The sequence below is a fragment of the Ambystoma mexicanum genome, chromosome 6p (genome assembly GCF_040938575.1).
Source record: "Ambystoma mexicanum isolate Mex_15411 chromosome 6p, UKY_AmexF1_1, whole genome shotgun sequence".
In the NCBI taxonomy this organism is placed as follows: domain Eukaryota; kingdom Metazoa; phylum Chordata; class Amphibia; order Caudata; family Ambystomatidae; genus Ambystoma; species Ambystoma mexicanum.
Window position 1 is genome coordinate 1412899527 of NC_090935.1, and position 20630 is coordinate 1412920156.

Here is a 20630-nt window from a genome sequence, read left to right on the forward strand (position 1 = left end):
ATTTGACTGCTCATGTACAAAAATGCAAGTAGATTGAGTAACCTGAAATTAGCCCAAGGGCGGGCGCGCGGGAAGGCAGAAATGTAAGGGAAATCTCTCGGTGCGGAGTGCCCTCGACACTCCGGGGGTAAAATACGTGAGGAATGTAATGTTTTAAATTTCACCTGCAATATTGAGAAGAGACGGACAGGAATCAACTTTTCCTCTGTGGAAGGGGGGGGCTCCCCTGTCTGCAGCTGAAGGGAGTGAGGGGGCGGGCAGGAGGGCTGAAAGGAGCAGGAGGTGTGGTTTCCAGAGTGTGTTATAGACGGGGGTCAGTCTGAGGAGTGCGTGCTTAGCAGTGCAGCAGACTTGTGATTTGTGCCCCCTTCTGCCTGTTCTAAAGAGGGAGTCCGCGAACAGATTGTCTATCCGCTCCTGAAGCCATGTTGCTACACCTGTTGCCGCTCCTGCTGCTCCTCTCCCCTGTGCTCCTGCTCCGCTCCACCTCGGAGAAGCTTCGCAGCTGCGCCCCTTGCCAGCCGGCCCTGTGTCCCGCGCTGCCAGCGGGGGGCTGCCCACTGGGCACGGTACCGGACACCTGCGACTGCTGCCAGCTCTGCGCCCCTGGAGAGGGCGAGGCGTGCGGGCCGGCTGGGGCGTGCGGGTCCGGCACCGAGTGCCTTAAGATCCGCAAGAGGAGGAAGGGCCCCGCACCTGCGGGGATGTGCGTGTGCAAGAGCCGGCACCCGGTGTGCGGCAGCGACGGCATCACCTACTCCAGCGGCTGCCAACTGCAGGCGGCCAGCGCTGCCGCTAGGGGGCGCGGCGAGGAGGCCATCAGCCAGCTGAGCAAGGGCGAGTGCCAGCAAGGTGAGACGGGGGCACCGGGCCGCGAAAAACCTACCAGTTGCCCCTCGCATCATTCTGCTCATCTAAGCCACGCTGTCCTCTTCTACCCATCCCTGCTGCCATTGGTCTGTTCCTCTGATAATCTCTACATCAACAGCCCTCTTCAAGAGAGTCTCTACCCGTCTCTACTCCAACATGTTTCCCTTTTCTCTACATTACTAGTCATTGCCACGGCAGCTTTGATTTTTCCCTGATCTTATTGAACTCTCATCCTATGTACTGTACCCCCCACCATGAACTAACTGCACCCCCCCCCCCTCTAAAGTCCTCCCCCTCTTTCAGCTTTCCGCTTTTCCAGGGTCCCCTTCAGCAAATGAGTGCACGCTCCTGCTTGTTCTTAGAATGGCAGCTTTTAGACTCTGTCCCTCCCTTGATGTCTCTCTCTGAAAGAACCTTAGCTTCTCCACCTTCTTATTCGCCAGTCAACACTATACTCCTCTCCTACACCACCCCCCCACACTCCCTCTACAACGAACCTCAATTATGAGGCACACGAGTGCTTTTTCTTAACACACGCTTGAATATGGTACAGTTCCGCAGTAATAGTTGCTCTGGAAAGTGGATTTTTCGTGTCGTTGCTCCTAATTCCTCCTCTCACAGGCTGCCTACGGCGTCCCCAGGTCTACAGCGCGTGGGGGATACCGACTTCCGGACTTCCCAGAAATAGGAGATTCGCAAATCTGAAATCCTTGACTATATCCAGTTTATGTCAACCGCCCCCCACCTCCCGAGAGCCAATTACCCAATTCATCACAGATAGTTGTATTTTAGTAAACACATTTTCTCCACAAGGTCTGGTAGTTCAAAGGTCCCAGCGTGATTGTATTCAATTCATGCCACAGGGGCTTTAAAATGTACTCACACTTAGCACTCACATTTCGGAAGTGTTGCATTACACACACAAAGCCTCAGAAAAGTGAACGTCGTTGTTGTTGCGTGAAGTTGCATATTGATATTCAACAGAGGCCCCCATTTTGGACATTCGCAACAGGTACGTACGGGTGCAAGGCTAGCCTGACTTTCCAAGGTTTCTTTTTTGAAGAGCGGAGCGGGTGCGAGCAGTCGCCGGTAGCCCTGTGTGCCCTGACTACAGGCAAAGCCCTGCCAGGTCCCGTGGGCCTCCAGTGAGTTGTTTCTATTTTTTTTAAAAATAATTTTATTGTTCGCGTTCCGAGCGCGTTGTACTGCCCCCGCCCCCTCCCCCTGCAGCCACTTCCTGGTCCTCCTCTCCCTTGCTGAACACCGCCTCCCTTTCATCTCCTCCTTCTGCTTTAAAGCTGATCCTCCTGGGCAGCCCCCCTGCCCGGCAGCCCCCTCGGCTAAGGGCCTCCTCGGCTAAGGGCCCCTTAGGCAAAGGGCAGCTCCTACGGTTGCGGCTCCTGTTGTGTCTGCAGGTGTCCGCAGGGGACGCCAGGTGCCAGTTATCATCATTGGTAGCTCCACCTGCTCTCCCGGCCCACCCCTCCTACACCCATGTCACTTAATTACGCATTGTGCCAATACTTACTGTTCTTTTCTTGCACTGTGGTAAACAAGGCCTTTCCTCCCCTCTCAGGATTCCCAATCTTAGGTGGCTTCTCCCTGGTTCTATAGTGAGCACTGTGAGATCTTTAACCCTGAGAGTTCGTCCTACTGCACTACTGCTTTGCCGCTCGCTATGTTGTCTGCTTGCTCTTGTCTGTCTTCTCCCCTCCTCTCACTCCTATTCTAAGGTGCTCTCTATCTCGCCTATCTTCTCTAACTGCTTCTCCATTGACTATCCTGCTCTCCTCACTAAATCTGGTAGGAAAACGTTTAAAAAGGACATCCTGGTCTCCAACCCAGGCCTCCCTATCGCTGACACCTACACTAGTGCCTCCTCCAAGGAAACTCTCACCGACATCCTCTTTTTCGTGCCTTCACCTGAACTATGGACCCTTCATATGGTCTCTGTGCTCTCTCCTTTCTCCTCTTCTCCCATTAATGGTGGCACCCGTTGGGATGTCCTCTTGGCCTCCTTCCACTCCTTTAAGGCCATCATTAATGTCTACTCTAATGGGACCGTCTTGGTCCAAGGCCCTCAGGCCAACCTTCACCTCTTTGATAGATGCTTGCCACGCCTCATCAACTTCCTTTCCTCTCCTGCTGTCCCCCCTCTTCTGTTCTCGGCTACCTTGCCTTCCCCCTCCCTCCCTGCCCCTGCTCGTGCTCCTTCTTCTCATCCGCAGGGCGTACCTCTGATCTGTACCCCTCCCCGTAAGTCATTCAAGGATGGCAACCTTCTCCACATTGCCACTCTTAACTCTCGCTCCGCTGTCAAACATTCCTCTGATATCTGTCGCCTTCTTGAGGAACTGGACCTTGATGTCCTCAGTCTCACTGAGACATGGTTCACAACCAGCTCTGTCACCAGCTTTGACACACTCCTACCTGACAGCTACAATATCCTCTCCGTGCCCAGGCCCAACCGTGCTGGTGGGGGTGTTGCCCTTATCTTCCCTGAGTGGATTCCTGCCACTGTCACTCCTACGCAGACCTACTCCTCTTTTGAATGCCTTGCCTGCCAACTCTCTCTCTCTCCTAGCCATTCCCTTACTGGGGCTACTATCTATCGGCCACCCGGTCAAATTTCCTCCTTCCTCTCTGAGTGGGCGGACCTCTCCTCCTCACTCTTGTCCTCAACCACTCAACTCCTCTTTCTTGGAGACTTTAACATCCACCTGGATGCCTCCTGTCCCCCCTCTGGACACTTTTGCGACCTCTGCGACTCTCTCTCACTCTCTATTCTCCCGTCTGGGCCGACTTATTCTGCAGGGCACACTCTTGATGATATGATCTCTTCTGACCTTCCCCTCTCTGTCCCTCTCTCCACTCCTCTCTCCTGGAGTGCTCACTTTCTCCTATCCTCCCATCTCACCCTCCCTACCCCTCAGGCAAAGCCACCTTCATCACTGCCACCCTCCTTCTCGGTCATCCGACCCATGAAGCGCGTGTCAGTTGAGGCTTTCGCTGCCACCTTCTCATCCACCCAACCCCTTCGGCTGACTCCCACCCTGTCACAGCCCTCTCCACTCTCCACTCTGCTATATCTGATACTCTTCATATCCTTGCCCCTGTCATGAGAATCCGCCTGAAGCCCAAAGCCAAATGTAACACCTGGTATGACTCGGATCTCGTCACCCTAAAACGCAAGTGCAGGGTGGCAGAGAGGAAATGGCGTGCTTCATGTTCATCCTCTGACAAACTGGCCTGCCACCTGCTCCAAAGGCAATACCGGCTCTCTGTTCTTACCAAGAAGAGAGCCCTTATCCAAGCCCGCATCTCTGTGGCATCTAACAACTCGGCTGAACTCTTTAAAATCTGCAAGGAACTGGCCAACCCTGCTGCAGTCTCTACCTCTCCTGTCCCCTCCCAGGCCCCCTGCACGGCACTCGCTTCTCACTTCATTTCAAAAACTCAGGACATCCTGTCCTCCTATCACCTCCCTCCCTCTATTCCCTGCTCTTCCTCTGGCCCTTCTGCAGCCACCCCTCCTGCCTCCTTCTCTACCTTTCCTCTTTTCTCTGCTGACAAGGTTTTTAGACAAGTCTGATCTCTGAAAGTCTCGTCAAAACAGGTTCACCCCTGTTCCTCCAAAACTATCAAGGACCACATCAACTCCCTGGCTCCTGCCCTGGCTGCCTTCTGCAATCACTCCTTCACCTCTGGAGTCTTCCCATCCCCCTTAAGCACTCCCTTGTGCACCCTCTTCTTAAGAAACCCTCTTCCGACCCCTCCTGCCCGGCTAACTATTGCCCAATCTCCATCACTCCCTTCCTGGGCAAGCTCCTGGAGAAACTGGCCATCTCCCAGCTTAATCTCCGTGCTGAATCTCTTGGTTGTCTTTATGACCATCAGTCTGGCTTCAGAGCTGCCAGAAGCACGGAAACTGCTCTCCTGAACATCCGTGAAGACCTGCTCTCCAACCTTGACTCTAACACTCCGTGTGTTCTCATTTTGCTCGATCTCTCTTCTGCCTTTGATACTGTCAACCATGCCATCCTGCTCAACCGTCTCTGTGATAACCTCGGTATCACTGGTCAGGCTCTAGCGTGGCTGACCTCTTTCCTCTCCAATCGACCCTCCCAGGTCCAACTGGGGTCCTTCCTCTCTGACATCTTTTTCTCTACCTGTGGTGTACCCCAGGGATCTAAACTTTCTCCCTAGCTGTTCAACCAATATCTGGCACTCCTTGCCCACCGCATCGCCGCTCTCTGCCCCAACTTTCAGTGCTATGTGGATGATACCCAGCTCATTTTCAGGCTACCCTCGGCCTCCTCCTCTCCTTCCCTCATCTCTGTCTGTCTGCTATCCAGGAATGGAGTGCCGCCAATGACCTCTGCCTTAATGCCAGTAAGACTGAGATTCTACTCATCGGCACACCCACTCCCTCCTTCCCTGCAGCTCTCTGGCCGGCCTCTCTTGGCCCTCTTCCTGCTCCTATCTGCAAGGCAAAAAACATCGGGGTCATCTTCGACTCCACACTCTCCTTCTCTCCTCACATATCTGACGTCTCTAAGAAGTCACACTACCAGCTGCACCTCCTCAGAGGTATTCTTCCTTTCCGCTCCTTCCCCCAGAAGCTCACTGTCTCCAGAGCCCTGGTTCTCTCTAAGCTAGACTACTGTAACAGCCTCTATCTAAATCTGCCTGCCTCTACTCTCCGCCCTCTGCAACTCATCCAGAACAGGACTGCGAGACTTGTCCTTGGTCTCAATCCCAGGGACCGTTTCTCTCCAGGACTGAACTCTCTGCACTGGCTCCCAGTGGCTCCGAGGATTAAGTTCAAAACCCTCTGCATTGTCCCACAAGGCCTTCTTGGGCCTGGGGCCAAAATACCTTAAACTCTCTCTCCCTAAATATCTTCCTTCTCGAGCTCTTCGCTCATCCGCCTTCAACTCCCTCAGGGTCAGCCGCTTCTCCAAGAAACGAGTTGGGGGTAGATCTCTCTGCGGCAGGGGCCTCCCTCTGGAACAGCCTTCCTGCCACCCTGAAACATGAGGAGAACCATCTCTGGTTCCGGAAGCACCTCAAAACCTTCCTCTTTGCTTCTGCTTTCTCTCCCCCTCTTCCCTGCTAAATTCCTGACTGAAACTGCACTGAATCTGCAACTGGGCCACTCACACCGATCTCGGTCCCTGGCCCAGCCACTCTCCCCTTGCACTGCCTCCCTGGCAACCCCTGAACTGCGGGACTGTCTCTGTATTCCTACAGCCCCCCTTCCCAGCACTTGTCTGCACTTACCTTGCACTTGCCACCAGCTGGTCTTTATTATTTATCTTGTTATTCTACTACCCCTGTACTGCACTTTCCCCTCTCCCTTTCCCCTTGCACTTTCCCTTCCCCTCTGCCCATGCACTTGCACGATCTGAATGACACCTGGCCTAGTAAGATTGCTGTCTGTCTTCCCTTTGTCCCCCCTCCCTGCCTCGTTGCGCCTTGAAACACTTGTGTATAGGCGTGTTACAAATGCCATATCATATCATAATGGCGGTGAATTCAACCGGTCACAGGGAACCGTATTCCCATTACAACTCTACAACTCCGAACTGAAGGTTTGAACTGAAGAGCCACACTCTAGAGCAGGGGTCTTCAAACGCTTTTGGCCTGGGCCCCCCCATGGAAAAATGTGGGCAGGCTGCCCCTCCCACCCCAAATGCCAAATGGACAGTAAATACAAATGGCTATGACCTATTGGGAGCCGTCACTGCACCCTACTCCCAGTATAGTCCCTGGGCTCCCCCACCTGCTCCCATCACAGTCTCTGGGCTCCCTCATCCCACTCCTAGCCCAGTACCTGGTATCTCCCCAGCCCACCACAGACCCTGGGCTCTCCCCACCTTGCTCCCACCCTGCTCCCAACATTATCCCATGCCCCCCCGTGCTCCCACCACAGTCCATGGGCTCCCCCCACCCCACCTACTTATCCACCCCTTTTTTCCCCCCCAACCCGCTCCCAGCACAGTTCAGTCCCAGGGCCAGTGGCGGCGGGTGAATTTTTAAAGTGGAGGGGCATAAATATTTCCCCCAAATATGCCATAGCGATCGAGCATACCACAGGAGGCTGAACCAATCAAGAGAGTTCGGGGGATTCTCCCCCTGGGAATTTATAATGGGTTAAAATGTAACATGTTAGATCATACTTAAAAACATTGGGTAAAAAGCCAAACAGTTTGCAATTGGTGCTGGGGGGCCCAAGGGGCAGGCATGGCATTTTTTACAGGACATCTGATAGATGTCCAGTAAAAGGATATCATCCCTGTCCCTGGGCCCCACAGCGCCTAACACACTCACACAACATGATTATGTGTGTGTATGCAAGGTGTTGGGGGGGACGAAGGGGCAGGCATGGTATTTTTTTTAATGGACATCTATAATAGATGTCCAGTAAAAATATACCATCTTTGTCCCCTGGGATCCACAGCACCTCCGAAGGAGAGTTAATTTTGGCAGGTGTGTAGGGGGGTTGTGCAACAAAGGCATTTTTAAAATGCCTTTGTTGTACAACCCACCCACCCCCGCCACCCATGCATCCATACAAATATTTAAATACAAAATAAACAAACATAAACGTACCTTCTGCCCCGGTCCTGAAATTTCCTCCCCAGCACTCCATTCCTGCATCATGAACAGGAATCGGGAAGTAAAAGCTTCCAAGTTACTGCAGATGCGTGCAGGGGCATGAGCATGGTTGCTGAAATGCCACACTGCAGCCTGCTCTCTCTGTATGTGCAAGGAGGCGCAGGAGCTCCCCCTCGCACATACAGATATGCAGTTCCCCAGCCAGCATTTCCAATGTGCTATGCAAGGCTGGCGAAGCAAAACACTCCCAGCCTTGCATGGCTCATTGAGCATATGCTGCTGGGGAACTGAACTGTCAAAGGGAAACAGTGTTTGTCTTTCACAGTTCAGCCAGCCCAGGAGTGCCACCTCAGCTGTAAAAAGCATCAGAGGAAGCGCTCAGTGTTTCATTGGTCTGGCTCCTCGGCTCCTCCATAACGGGTGAAAGGGCCACTGGGTCGATGTCCTTCATCCATTATGGACGAGACACCCCTGCCCAGGGCTCCCCCTGCTCCGTTCCTCCCTAACCCACTCCCTGCATAGTCCCTGGGCTCCCCTAACCCACACCCTGCATAGTTCCAGGGCCTCATGCTCTCCAAAACAACCCCAAGACCCCTCCACCCATTCCAAAAACAATCCCAGGGCCCCTCTCTGCTCCAAAAACAGCCCCAGTGCTCCCCATCCACTATAAAACATCCCAGTGTCTCCCTCACCTGCTCCAAAAACAATCACAGAGCCCCCCACCCACTCCAAAAACAACCAGAGGGCAACCCAACACGCTCAAAAAATAACTGCAGAACCCCACCCACCCACTCCAAAAACAACCCCAGGGCTCCCCCACCTGCTCCAAAAGCAATCCAAAAGACCCGTACCCTTTCCACAAACAACCCCAGGGCCTCCCTCCTTGCCTCATATAACCCTGTCCCCTTTCGCTCCTACGACTGGATACAAACACCATGGAAGCACGCTCTCTAGAAAGGGAAGGAGAGCGTGCTTCCAGGGTGTCTATTTCCTGGGTCAGCCACTCCCACTGACTCTAAGCCTGGCCCCGTGGCACTGGGCATGTGTGGCAGGGACCATGGTAGGAAGGTATATGCACAAATGTGCATGTCCCATCACATGCTAGCTTTTTCTTTCCTTTACAAAACAAATCTAATTTCAGGCTGGAGTCCTGCAGCACCCAAACCACCCGGCGGGGGGCGGGGTGGGTCGCACCCCACAATTTGGATACCTCTGCTTTAGAGAGTTTGTTATGATAAATGTTGTTTATTTGAATAGGAAAACAGGCCAGGCGCATTCAGGGCAAGCTGCCATCATTTATCCACATCCTTTCCCCATGCAGGGAAAAAGTAACCCGTCCATTGTTCTATCCTGAGAGTTCTAGTCCCATCACAAAAGATCTCTAATGCTCCAGGTTGGCACCCAGAGGAGCCTCCATGGTGCCTCACAAAGAAAGAGAGGTGCAGATGAGGTGCTTGCATGTCTAGTACCTAAGACCACAATGGAGACGGAGGAAGGAAGATACATTAGGACAGTGGTCTGCAAGCAACCTTTGGCTCTCTAGATATTTTGGACTACATCTCCCATCAGCCGTAGCCAGCACAGTCCTGGGTGCTGGTTCATGGGAGTCACATATAAGAAGGCTTAATAAAATTCCTTCCATGAATGTAGAAACAACAGTGTTCCACCATCTTGTCTCCTCCAGAGCACGGCGTGGTGACATTCAGCTATGGCAATGGTGGTGAAGGGAATAGGAAGCATGTCATTCGGTGTAAAAGGGCAATTTCAATGTTCTCTAGAGTGAGTGGGTGAGGCTATTGTTGAGCCATTGTACAGGCTACAATTTTACAAGCATTACCTCAAGAACCTGAGCAAATGAGGGGCTTATGGAAAGAATTGAATTGAGTGCACGGCCAGCAAAGGGGAAATTGCATGAGCCCTGGTTAATTGACGGGCATGAAAGCAGTGAATAAACAAGCCTTTGCTAGTTGGTGGATTTGAACTGGCCAGGTTGAGGGGTTCGAGGAAGAACGTGTAAACTTTGAGGCGATGGAGAATCGGGTTTCAAACGTTGGCTCTGTTGAGTGTGTATGAAAGCTCTAAAAGCTCCCACGCATGGAGTGGTCAGTGGTTTTGAATGCTATGTGGAGAACAATTTTGAATAAGTTGAAAGAAACAGAGATGATAAGGGATGGGGATTTTGAGATAGGGGAGAGTTGATGCATCCATGCCAGGTAGACAGGGAGGATCGTACGGAGAACATTCACCTGAAAAGTGTGGTTGGGTTGGTTTGTGAAGTTAATCAGTGCTGGAAATGGACAAAATGTACTGGGGGAATCCCACCCCCATTTGTGCGGGTGGAGTAGCGTTTGTGGCAGGATTTCCAGTGGTGTGGGCGGTACACAGGGCTGACTTAAGTGCTGAATGATGTACGTGTCCTGAATATAAGATTCAGACTGCTTTGCATAAAACCAAAGTGCATTTTGGGAACATAAGAACTAACACCAATTTATCAAACATGTCGGTGGTAGTAATTCAAAGGTTCATTCCTTATGAACATGCAATGCACGCTTGGTATGGTGCTCATTTCCTCTGTCAGACTAGTCACTCTGACAGTAAAATGTGTGCAAAGCATGAGACATACATACAGGATTGGACTGATGAGCAAAGAGCAACTTTGAGGTGCAATCTGTGAAGTTGTTGCATATCACGGTTCAGCTGCACACATATAAGCACTGTGTCTGCTCTATGGATGCAGCTGAGTGGCAATATGCCAGAAGTGCTGTTAAGGCCCTCTGCTCGTGGCATTTTCCTCATGGTGAGGGGCAGAGAGCTTCCTCAACTTGGAGGACTTTGGCCTCGTGTCTATGGTGCTCCATCAAGACAGTTTTCGCAGGAGCACCGCTCTGTCTTCTTCTGGCACAATTCCTTCCCTGAGGATTATACACGGGTTCCCCCACACACACGTACTGCATGGTGCTCACACACATCTAAAGAAAGTACCGGAGCCCCTAATATCAACAGAGTCACAGTATTTTATTTTCCAGTCACTTTTTTCTGGGCCCAAGGACCATGCGAGTTGCCTATTAGGTCACAGATTTGGCACCCTCCACTCTGATGGCAACCTGACACAGAAGTTACGGCCCATGTGAAGAGAACATGAAAGTTCTCTCATTGTCTCAGCACAAGGAGCCTTTTTAACCAAGTAATGTGTACGGAGGCACGTTATAATAATATAAAGGCATCTGGCTAGATGTTCATTCCAGTGGCTTTCAAGTGTACAATCCAGGTACTACTCATTGGTCATAGCTTGCAGGGTCAGGCATTTATAAGTGAAGATCTATACAGAGGAGCACAACGATGCCCTGGTCTGGAGATTCTCTCAGAATCTGAATTGGTGAGTGCATTCTCAAAAGGAATCAGTAGATCTCAAATAGGATACTCTCTCCACCGTGAATAGGATCTGCCTGTAAGGAATTGCAGTGAAGCTCGTAGTATACTCTAATTCCTCCCCTTTCCACCCTGCAGCTACGTGCACCCCACCAGAGATAGACCCAACAGGAGCACATTTGTAATTGCCAAAGCGATGTGAACTGTTTTTAGATAATGTTTCATCCTGATGAAGGCCACAAAAGAATTCTGTTTAGTAGAATAAGTGCAGGACTGAAACACTCTCGACGATTTCTCTGGGCATGATTTTTAAGAGTGTGAGGTCTTCAAAGCCGAGATAATAGACTTGCTATCCTTTTGTCTAGGAAACTGTCAGACTGAGTACGCTGCTGAGAATAACCTGCCTAACCTGGTCTGAACATAAACTTCCAAGGAATGGTACAAAGAAAAAAAGGCAAAGATAAAATAACTGCATAAGAAACGTGACTTATTAATAAAGGGTGTTGAAATGTTACACCTGAGTGAATAAAGCTTTGGAGAGTGAGTGGTGAAGACTGACCATTGTCTGGTGTGATGTGATAAATAAGGTGTTCTATAGCATCACAATATGATAGAATTAGGCTCTTAAATGCCAGGTAATTGAGTCCAGCACATATATAATTACATGAATCCCTTCCCTGGCTTTCTTTGGAGCACCAAACACAGTTCCTTCTGGTTGTCAGAGAGGCGGGGCTGCACAGACCTGATTCTTGATTTTCAAAATATGCTGATGCAGAGCTTTTGGCTTCGTCTTCAGGTCAGCGGTTGATGAAGTTCCTTGATCCGAGGGTCAGGTCATATGCCAAACAGGAGGGTAGAGGTCACCCTGCATTCTGATCTAACTCCATTTAACCATTTGGCAGCCAACAAATCAGTGCTACCCACAACGCACAAACCTTTGTTGGCATTCTCCAAGGCAAATTTAGCAGATGGGTATCCAAGGAATCCCAGACAGACACCCACACAGTCCTTCGTGAGCTTCTGGCTGGAACTCACCTCAGAAAAAAGACCCTAACTGGTCTTTCCCAGCCCCCACTCAATCACACAAAGACAAGAAAGTTGCCCAGCTACTGGATTTCACAAGAACTAGAGATTCCATTTTGAGAGTCCCTAGGAAGAAAAAGGCTCCATGTGAGCCAAAATGGCTGCAACTCCTGCAGCTAGTGTGTTAAAGTACACTGCCGCCAGCTAGACCCAGTACAACCATCTGGGTCAGGTTATTGACCCAGGGAATTAAAGGAGCACCTTACTGGTAGCCCTCCACTTTGGGGGGCATAATTGTCCTCAAAGGGCTTCAAACACATACGAATTGTGTCCCGGGTGAGCTCTGGATGGAACTCACCGGGGGAAATGGTTAGAGCATCACAGAACACAAGCAACACATGTAAGGGACTCTGAAAGTGCGCAAACAGTGGACCTTCTTCCTTCCAGGGTGTAAAGAAGTTGTGCTGGGACTTGGACTAGAAGATGATAATGTGAGCCAAACTATTCTCACTAAATAGAAGGTAGTGGATGCCACCCCACTCTGAAAACCCCTTGGGCAAGATAGGGAAAATCATGCCACGTAAGACTATCACAAACAAGTAAGTGAAGATATTCCACACACACCCAAGGCAGATGCCACCCCCATTCCCTTCCACCTAGAAAAGATAAGTGGAGGAAAGCCCACTCTCTCCAGCCGGCAGAGAGTATCAAATGCCATCCCACTTTCTGCCAGCTTAAAGAGATGGGTGGAAAGCTTCTGACCCGGTATCATTCAGGAGAAATAGGTGGAAGCATTCACATGGTGCAGGGGGTAGTGAAATCCACCAAACCCTGTCCCACCCAGCAGAGGGCAATGGAAAGCATCCCACCAAGGCAGCCCCATCAATAGGGCTTCCCTTTGATGTTAAAATCAGTTTTTTTTAACAACCTGGACCTCGGTGCCCTGCAAATTATTAAGGAGCAGGTGTCTGCCTGGCACTCCCCCTTTAATGAAACCTGAGTTAAGGTGCTGTGTTTGCCTGTTCAAAACATCTGCAGGCACACTTGTTGCAAATGGAAAGCCTCCTACTCCCCACATGTATGCACTGTGCTGCCCATGTATCAGGGGCCAGGTTGTCGTTCATTGCATCTCCACCACTGACACATGTGTCAGAGCCCATGCTCTGCCAGGCGATGGCATCAGCAACTTGACTCACTGCCTTGTGGGCCTAAAATTGCACCCAATAACAGGGAAGGTATTCCTTAACCCAACCTTGCTCCTACCTCTCACAGACTGGGGATGGAGAGGGGCACACCTGCCCTAGGCACTAGGCGGGGCAAAGTGGGATGATGGGAGTCACTCAGTGCTGAGTGGCTCTCCTCTTGGTCTAACTGGAACTTTCACACACAAGTCCATGTGTGCTTGCGCCCAGTGTCAGGGACGACACAACAGCAATGGGCCGCCCAAATTCTATGGCAGAGTGAAAGTGGCATGAGAAGGTTATTTGAGCAATATGATAGTGGCATAGGCCAATTCTGGAGCCAACGTGAAGGTAGAATAGGGAATTTATGGGGCCATTTGAAAGTGGAATAGGACAATGATTTGGGGCGACATGAAAGTGGCATGGGTCAGAGCCCGGGAGAAAACCCAAATGAGGCAAAATAAATCTTTTGTGGGTTGTGTGGAAGGGGTAAATCAACGCTTTAATAGCATGGGGGAATCTTGTGGGTCAACTTGAATTGCAATGGGACAGCCTGAAACTGGAATAGGCTGGTTTACGGTGGTGATGTGAAAATGGTGTGGTCAGACCCGAATTTTACAAGGACATTTTCTCAGAGCAATGAAAAAACTAGCATGATAATGTGCTTAACATGGACGCCACTGGCATGGCACTGTTGACATTGGCATGTCAATTCCTTAGAGGTATAATTGTCTTTTGTGGGCAGTAGGACGACTAGCATGACAATGTGGCCAACTGGGGCAAAATCTGGATGATAGTGTTGACAGAGGCATGACAACCTGTGATTGATTAATTGTGGCAGTTTCAAACTGACTTGGCCATTTGGAAATTGCCATGGAAATAGTTAAACGAAAAGACTGCTAAATGAGCTGACCTCTGGCTTATTCAAGGTTAGCATGGTATGTTTCATTAGCATCACATGCAGATTGGTATGGTGAGCATCCTGACAGCATCACATGTGAACTTTTGATCAACACTTCAACATTAAGGATAGCACTCTGCATTATTTAATTAACCTTCGGACATACTTTGGAAGTCACTAGGAATGTGGCAGCACCCTTGTATATATTAACAATTCTTTCTGAAAGGTCTGCCAATTTTAATTTCTACTTTACAAACTGGCACAAGAATATTGGTGTTCATGATATCTCTAGACACAATATGGCTGTAATTATGTGTCTTGAGATAATGGGTGAAGCTGTTGTCATTTCTAATGTCTACTACAGTGATGTGCCACACATATTAGTCTACTGTGCATTCAGTTTCTGTTGGGTGCACACTTTTCTGATGAAAAGATACATGATTTGCTCCAGTGACATATTTCTGTGTAGTGTGGCATGAGAAGTATTGAAATGACCTGTGTTTCATTTCAGAACACTCTGTTAATAACATGTTTCCTAGTAAAACCTCTCCTCAGAATTGTGTTATGAAATGAGTCATTTCAACTCATTATTTCAAATTTTCTTTGGAGGAGAAGCTCCCACAAAGCCTCCAAATGGGGCGTGGGTGTGTAAACTTCACTTTCAGGGAACCACGTTAGTGTGTAATTGTGAGCTGTGGCCTGTCACATTAAAGCAACCTTTTCCACTTAAAGCGAGTCTGTGTAATTTTGTGCACTAAACCCAAAGGGGAAATCCGGGGGGAACACGCAAGTGTTTCCCGCCGGGGTGGTTTTGGGCACTGCACACGTCAGCAAGCTGGCCTGAACATAGAGCGCCATCCCAGGAGTATATATGGGGGCAGGGAAGGTTCGGGAGCAAGTGATCGTTGGAGACGTAGAGTTTGTCTACACCCTCCTGCCCTCTTTTTGTAATTTTGGGGGGCCTGGGTTTTTGTTTTGTTCCCCCTATTTTAATTTTCAAGTTTGAGAAAGGCGAGAGGTGGTTTTTAGGGGGGTTGGTGGTTTCGTGTAAGAGGCTGAGGCAGTAGGATGGGCAATATTATGTTATGGTGTTCATTGTTGCTGATGTGGCAGGTCAGCCTGGCTGCCGGTCATAGAACAGGTTTGAGGAGATTGGTGTTGAGGGGAGTTTGGTGGAGGAAAAGGGTGTTATGGAAGTGCCGGGGACATGGCCCTTTGGAGGAGGGTTGGGGGAAGCACAATTGGGTACTAGCGCAGTAAAGGAAGGGGGTGGTGCTGTTTGCACGAACGGGCTACCTCGGGGGTACAAAGAGGGGGAAGAGGTATTGAAGAAGAAGGGGCGTGGCCTCAGGTAGAAGATGGGAGAAAGCAGGAATGAAGGTTTAGAAGAATTTAAGGGGAGGGGAGGGAGCAAGGGACAGGAAGGGGGGAATTTAAATTGTTTATTTATTGATTTTGGCGATTGTTAAAAAGGATCTCTTAGTCTGTAAGGCCAGGGAGCCAGGTTAGCGTGCTTTTGTGAGCTGTGGCCTGTCACATTAAAGCGACTGTGTCCACTTAAAGCGAGTCTGGGTAATTTTGTGCAGTAAGTCCAAAAGTCAATGTATGCTTTAGTGTGCAAAGGATTAGGCTAATGATGTATACAGAGCCAGGAAGTGACATGCTAATGTGGTATTGTGAAATAATGCAAACAGAATTGTGAATATCGTTTTGGATATTGTCCAGGAAAAGCATGTATCAATCGGATTCACAGTTATCATATGTCTGCAGTTACTCCTTTAGCCCCTGGGCTGATATCAGTCTTGTCTAGGAGTTCACACATTCTTTACTGTCAGAACTGCTAGGAGAACTTCTGAACTTTTTTTTTGTTTTGCCGTCGGCATGCAATTTCCAGATTTGTTTTAGTGGTAGGCATGGGATTTTTAATGGCAAGGATTACAAAAAAAATGTAATTATAGGATATTGCATTTCAGGAATGTTCCTGGAATGTGCCTGTGTTAATAGGTCTATCTTTGTTGCCTGTCCACGCACATTTATTTGTGGTGAAGAAAATTAGCCCTGGTCAGTGTTTTGTCGAATAGAGCAGTAGTTGTGACACTAGCTAGATTATACAATATATGGTTTGCTTTGACAAAAAATATTCTTTCACATATTGAATACACTGTGGAGTTAACCATTTGCTGCCCAAACAGTGTCCCCAGAGGGCTGTGGCTCTAAAATGGACTGTATGCACAAAAGTTAGAAATAAAATGTCGACAGGCCGTTCCAGTGGCATGTGCCGACTCTCGTGATAGTCACTCATGACAGTCACTCGCAAAAACTCCGTTGGGGTACAACAACATCAGGTCCCGTCACCTGCTTCTAGACCATTTTTCTATGCACTGAGAAAATACACTTTGCACTGCTCCGTGAATCAGGGTGTTTGTTGGCAGTGCAAAGGCACTTTGCAGCAGTGATAAGGCACTTTGCACAGTGCGTAAAATGTCACGAATCAGGCCCTTAAATGTGTTACTATTGAACTTATATAGGTCTTAATGCAAAGTTATGTATGCAGTTTCAAAAACGGGTTACAAGAGCCTGGGAAGAAAAACATGTGCAGCATTCAGATATGTGATCAACCACACATCCGTGAGGTCACTCAAAATGAAGATGTTAACACAGACCGGCGAATGTGTGCGCTCCTACATAGCCATGGGAGCCGCGAAAGCACACGCTGCCACAGAGACCTACAAATAACGACCCATCTTGTAGGGGTATAGGCCTGCGTGCGGCTATGAACGTTCTTTGCTCCCGCCATCTTTCTTTGCGTGTCAAGGGGTTGCCTGGCTGATATCCAGGAACACACACCGACATGCAATTGCACTCATGCTGTGTACGCACAGAATGACAGATCACTTGGCAAACATGCAAGTATTTGCAGTGCTCTTTTTTTGGCAGAGAGACACGAGAGGACAGACAGGAGCCCTTGCAACCCAACACTTCTGTTCATCCAGGCTCAATAAGGTGCATTTAGGAAGGTGCATTGGAACAGATGTGTGCATTTGTAGTTTGTGATTTTGGACTGTGTCCTAGGTCTGGCGTCTCAGCTTTAATTTGCATGGTCCTCAATGTTCTATCAACTTCTGTGCACTTACACACTCTACTCTTCTACGTCACATGCATAGGTGCGATTTTGTCACAAATCCATGGTCGGGGCATCACAAGTTGGGCACTGAACAGTGTTCTTCTCAAACGGGTATTTTGGGTTGAACATACGGCTCCAGCTGTATGTCTTTTTGACCATAGATCAAGGCTCTGAAACCTTTGGCTCTTCAGGGGGTTTCTGACTGCAATTCCCAATAACCATAGCAAGCATAATCAATGGTGAGGAACTATGGGAGTCGCAGTCCAGGACACCTGGAGAGCATCGGGTTCAGGTTTCAGACCCCTTCCATATCGTCTTATGCTGACAAAAAGGTTTTATCTTGTCTCGGTCATCCTAACTATTAAACGATTTTCATCTCAATTGGTAAGGGGACAAAGGCCTGAAGGAAGTAGTGATTGATGGGTGCGGTCTTCTGGATATGCCTTTGGCTGTGCCCTAATCCCAAAGGTTAAGGACCCGCCTGGCGTACTTTTCTAAACTCCTGCACTGGCACAAAGGTCTGGAAGCACTACAATAAGCAATGCATGTTTACAAAATCTCTGCCCCGGAACAAGGCCTGGGGACTCAGGGACAGCGCAGGTTTCTCTTATTCGGACAGATTGGTTCTCCTTCACATCAAGGTGACAGTTTCCACACCATGCACTTCGCGTTACTTCACACACAGCTCGCACTAGTGAACTCACCCTGAAAGCAATGCATGCTCCTTGAGAGGCTGGTGCACCCCTTTCTCCCTACTTCCTCTTTCCTTCTTCCTCTCCCACATGCATCTTTACATAGGCAATTCTTACCTCGGACACCTCTGACAGCCTCAGTCTATCTCCCAGAGGAAGGCCGGGGGTCCTTTCGAAATGTCAGCTGACAGTGAAACCTCCAGACTTTAAGGACACGTCTCTCGGATCCACAACACAACCATGATCTGACTCATTCTAGTGTCATCTTCCAATGGAAACTCAATGCCCATCACTGGAAAATGCTTCTCATCACGAGAGGTTCTACTTTCCCACTTTCTGATCAGCATTCCAACAGTATCCAGTGATAAAGTCACCGGGAAAAGGTCACCAGGTGCCAACATTTCCCCAAATTTGCACTCCCATGAAAATCAAGCACTGTCCCCAAATATTCTAGGGCTGGAGTTAGAATAGAACATTTTACCCCCTAGAATATGGTGAAGGGAAGAAAATCGCCTACCTGGCAAGTTTTTTCAAGGGGGACATTTTCCCATAGGAGCGGAGGGGGATAGCTCAGGGCCAACGCGTTCATCTTGAAAGCAAGACCACGCGGCGCAACACAGGTTCGAATCTCGATCCGCGCTTAGAAACAATCTCTGGTATTAAGCATGTTATACAAGAACAATTAGAATTATAATTATGTAACTAATTCCATCTCATCCGCCATGAATGACTATCTGTTCACATCTACTTTCACAATCACACACAATCCATGACTGACGAGTGAACAGAGTCTCTCCACTTGAGTCATCACAAAGTAAGGGTCCGGGGAGGCCTGTAAAGAACACTCACGCTGTCTTTGCCCATTTTTCCAGTAATATTATCGATATTACTGGAATAATGTGCAGAGAAAATGTAATATTATGTAGACATGCATAAAGTTAGTCATGCCCATGTCTGCTCGAACCCTGCCTGCACAGCAGGATGTAGTGCCCTTAGCTGTAAATAGTACCCGGTGAGGGACAATCCGATTGTTACAAACGATCTGATTGCCCCTCGCCGAGTCGTTACCTGCCTGGGTAAGACATACCTGAGCACTGGGTCCCTGGGTTCCATCCCTTTTTTCACCAGCCGCCATGGAAATGGAGAAGGGACTATGGACCATTGGGAATGCTAGCCGAGGAACTGCATGTTTGTATGTGGGATGGGAAGTGCTATTGTGCCTCCTAGCACATACAAACAGAGCGGGCTACTTCGTCATCAGCGCTCCAGCTTTTGTGTCCATGTGCACGAGCCAGGAAGGGCTCTTTGCTTCCTGCTTCCTGTTCATGCTATGCAGAAGGTGGAGCACTGGGAGGGGACCATCAGGACCGGTGCAGAAGGTATGTTAATTTAAATGTGTGTATGTATGTATGTGTGTATGCTTGTGTTATGTGTAATGAGTGAGTGTATGATGATGGATTTGCGTGTGAATGAGCAACTGCATGCTGCGTGTGAAGGTTGTTTGAATGTGTGTGCATATGTGTTTGTACTGGTACCTGGAACTTATTTTGGCAGGAGGGGGGATGTGCATCAGTCAAAATCAGCTCCCTGTGCGATGCGCTGGGGAGAGCCAGGGGGCCAAGCATGGTATTTCTTTTTTTACTGGCCATCTATGATAGATGTCAAGTAAAAAATACCATGCCTACTCCTTGGGCCCCCCAGCACCTTGCATGCACACATAATCACATTGTGTGTGCGCGGGGTGCTGGGGGAACCAGAGGGCAGGCACGGCCTTTTTTACTGGGCATCTATGATAAAGCAAGCATGATAAGTGTAATTATGTGGCTGGACTGGCATTTTGGTGCAGCCAGTCTAGCAATTTCTTAGTGTTGCATGTCATTTTGTATTAGGTATCTTTGATAGAGCAAGCATGATACATTTTATTATATAGCTAGAATGGCATTTTAATGCAGCCAGTTTGCGCCTATGTTCATACTGTAGCAGGGCATTTTTAATGGTAAAGCCAACTGGAGTATGTTTCTTATGTGGGGATACTGCCGTATTTTGGCAGAACAAGCATGGACATGATTTCTTACAGTATATTTACTGGCATTATGCGTAAAGCAAACATGAATATGAGCTTAAATGGGAATACCGGTGTATATTGGTGCAGCCAGCATGGAAATGTATGGGCACAGCCAGTGTGAAAATGTTTTTATATTGGCATAAATGTGGGCAAAAGCAACCTGAATGTGTGTGAATATGTGTTGGGGAAATGCTCCTCTGCACTGTTGGTGACTTCCATCTATTAGACTTTTTCATGTGTTACAGTATGAAACCAATTGCAAACTGTTTGCTATTTTACCCAATTTTTCTGCACAATTTTAAGCAAATTTTTTTTTTTTTTAATCTCTGGGTGGAAAGCCCCCCAAAACCTCTTAATTGGTTCGGGCTCCCTCGCTACGCTCTGTCACACTGACAAATTTGGGGGACATTGTTATGCCCCACCAATGGGGTGTACAACCAGAAACTCAAACCTGTGAACAATTCTACTGGGGCAAAGTGAGATTCCTGCAACCATTGCAAAAGAACCAAGGGAGCAGTTGCCTCCTTTCTCACTGTACTTAGCGCATTTATGTGATATTTAATCTGTTAAACAGACTGTCCTTGACTATGATTTGAAACTGAGGTATGAGGGATATCTCTTCTGTTAAACTGACTATTTTTCACTAGCTATTATTTAAAGCTGAGCCGGCAGAGAAATCTCTTCTGCTAAATACCACCTCGAACTACACATTATTGAAGCTGTGCTGGGAGTGATGTCAGCTTGAAGCAAAATAATGCAGTCTCTTGCTGAGTGCAGGGGCATT

At 48.8% G+C, this 20630-nt stretch overlaps 1 protein-coding gene across 1 annotated transcript in view; it reads left to right on the forward strand.

Annotated features, from left to right (window-relative positions):
• The first annotated feature begins 302 nt into the window (after positions 1-302).
• Positions 303-20630, forward strand: part of IGFBP7 (insulin like growth factor binding protein 7) — a 205971-nt gene continuing 185643 nt past the window's right edge. The window contains exon 1 of the mRNA XM_069626113.1: positions 303-852. Coding sequence (XP_069482214.1) covers positions 426-852 — 427 coding nt within the window. The 5' untranslated portion in view covers positions 303-425. The remainder of the gene's footprint in view (positions 853-20630) is intronic.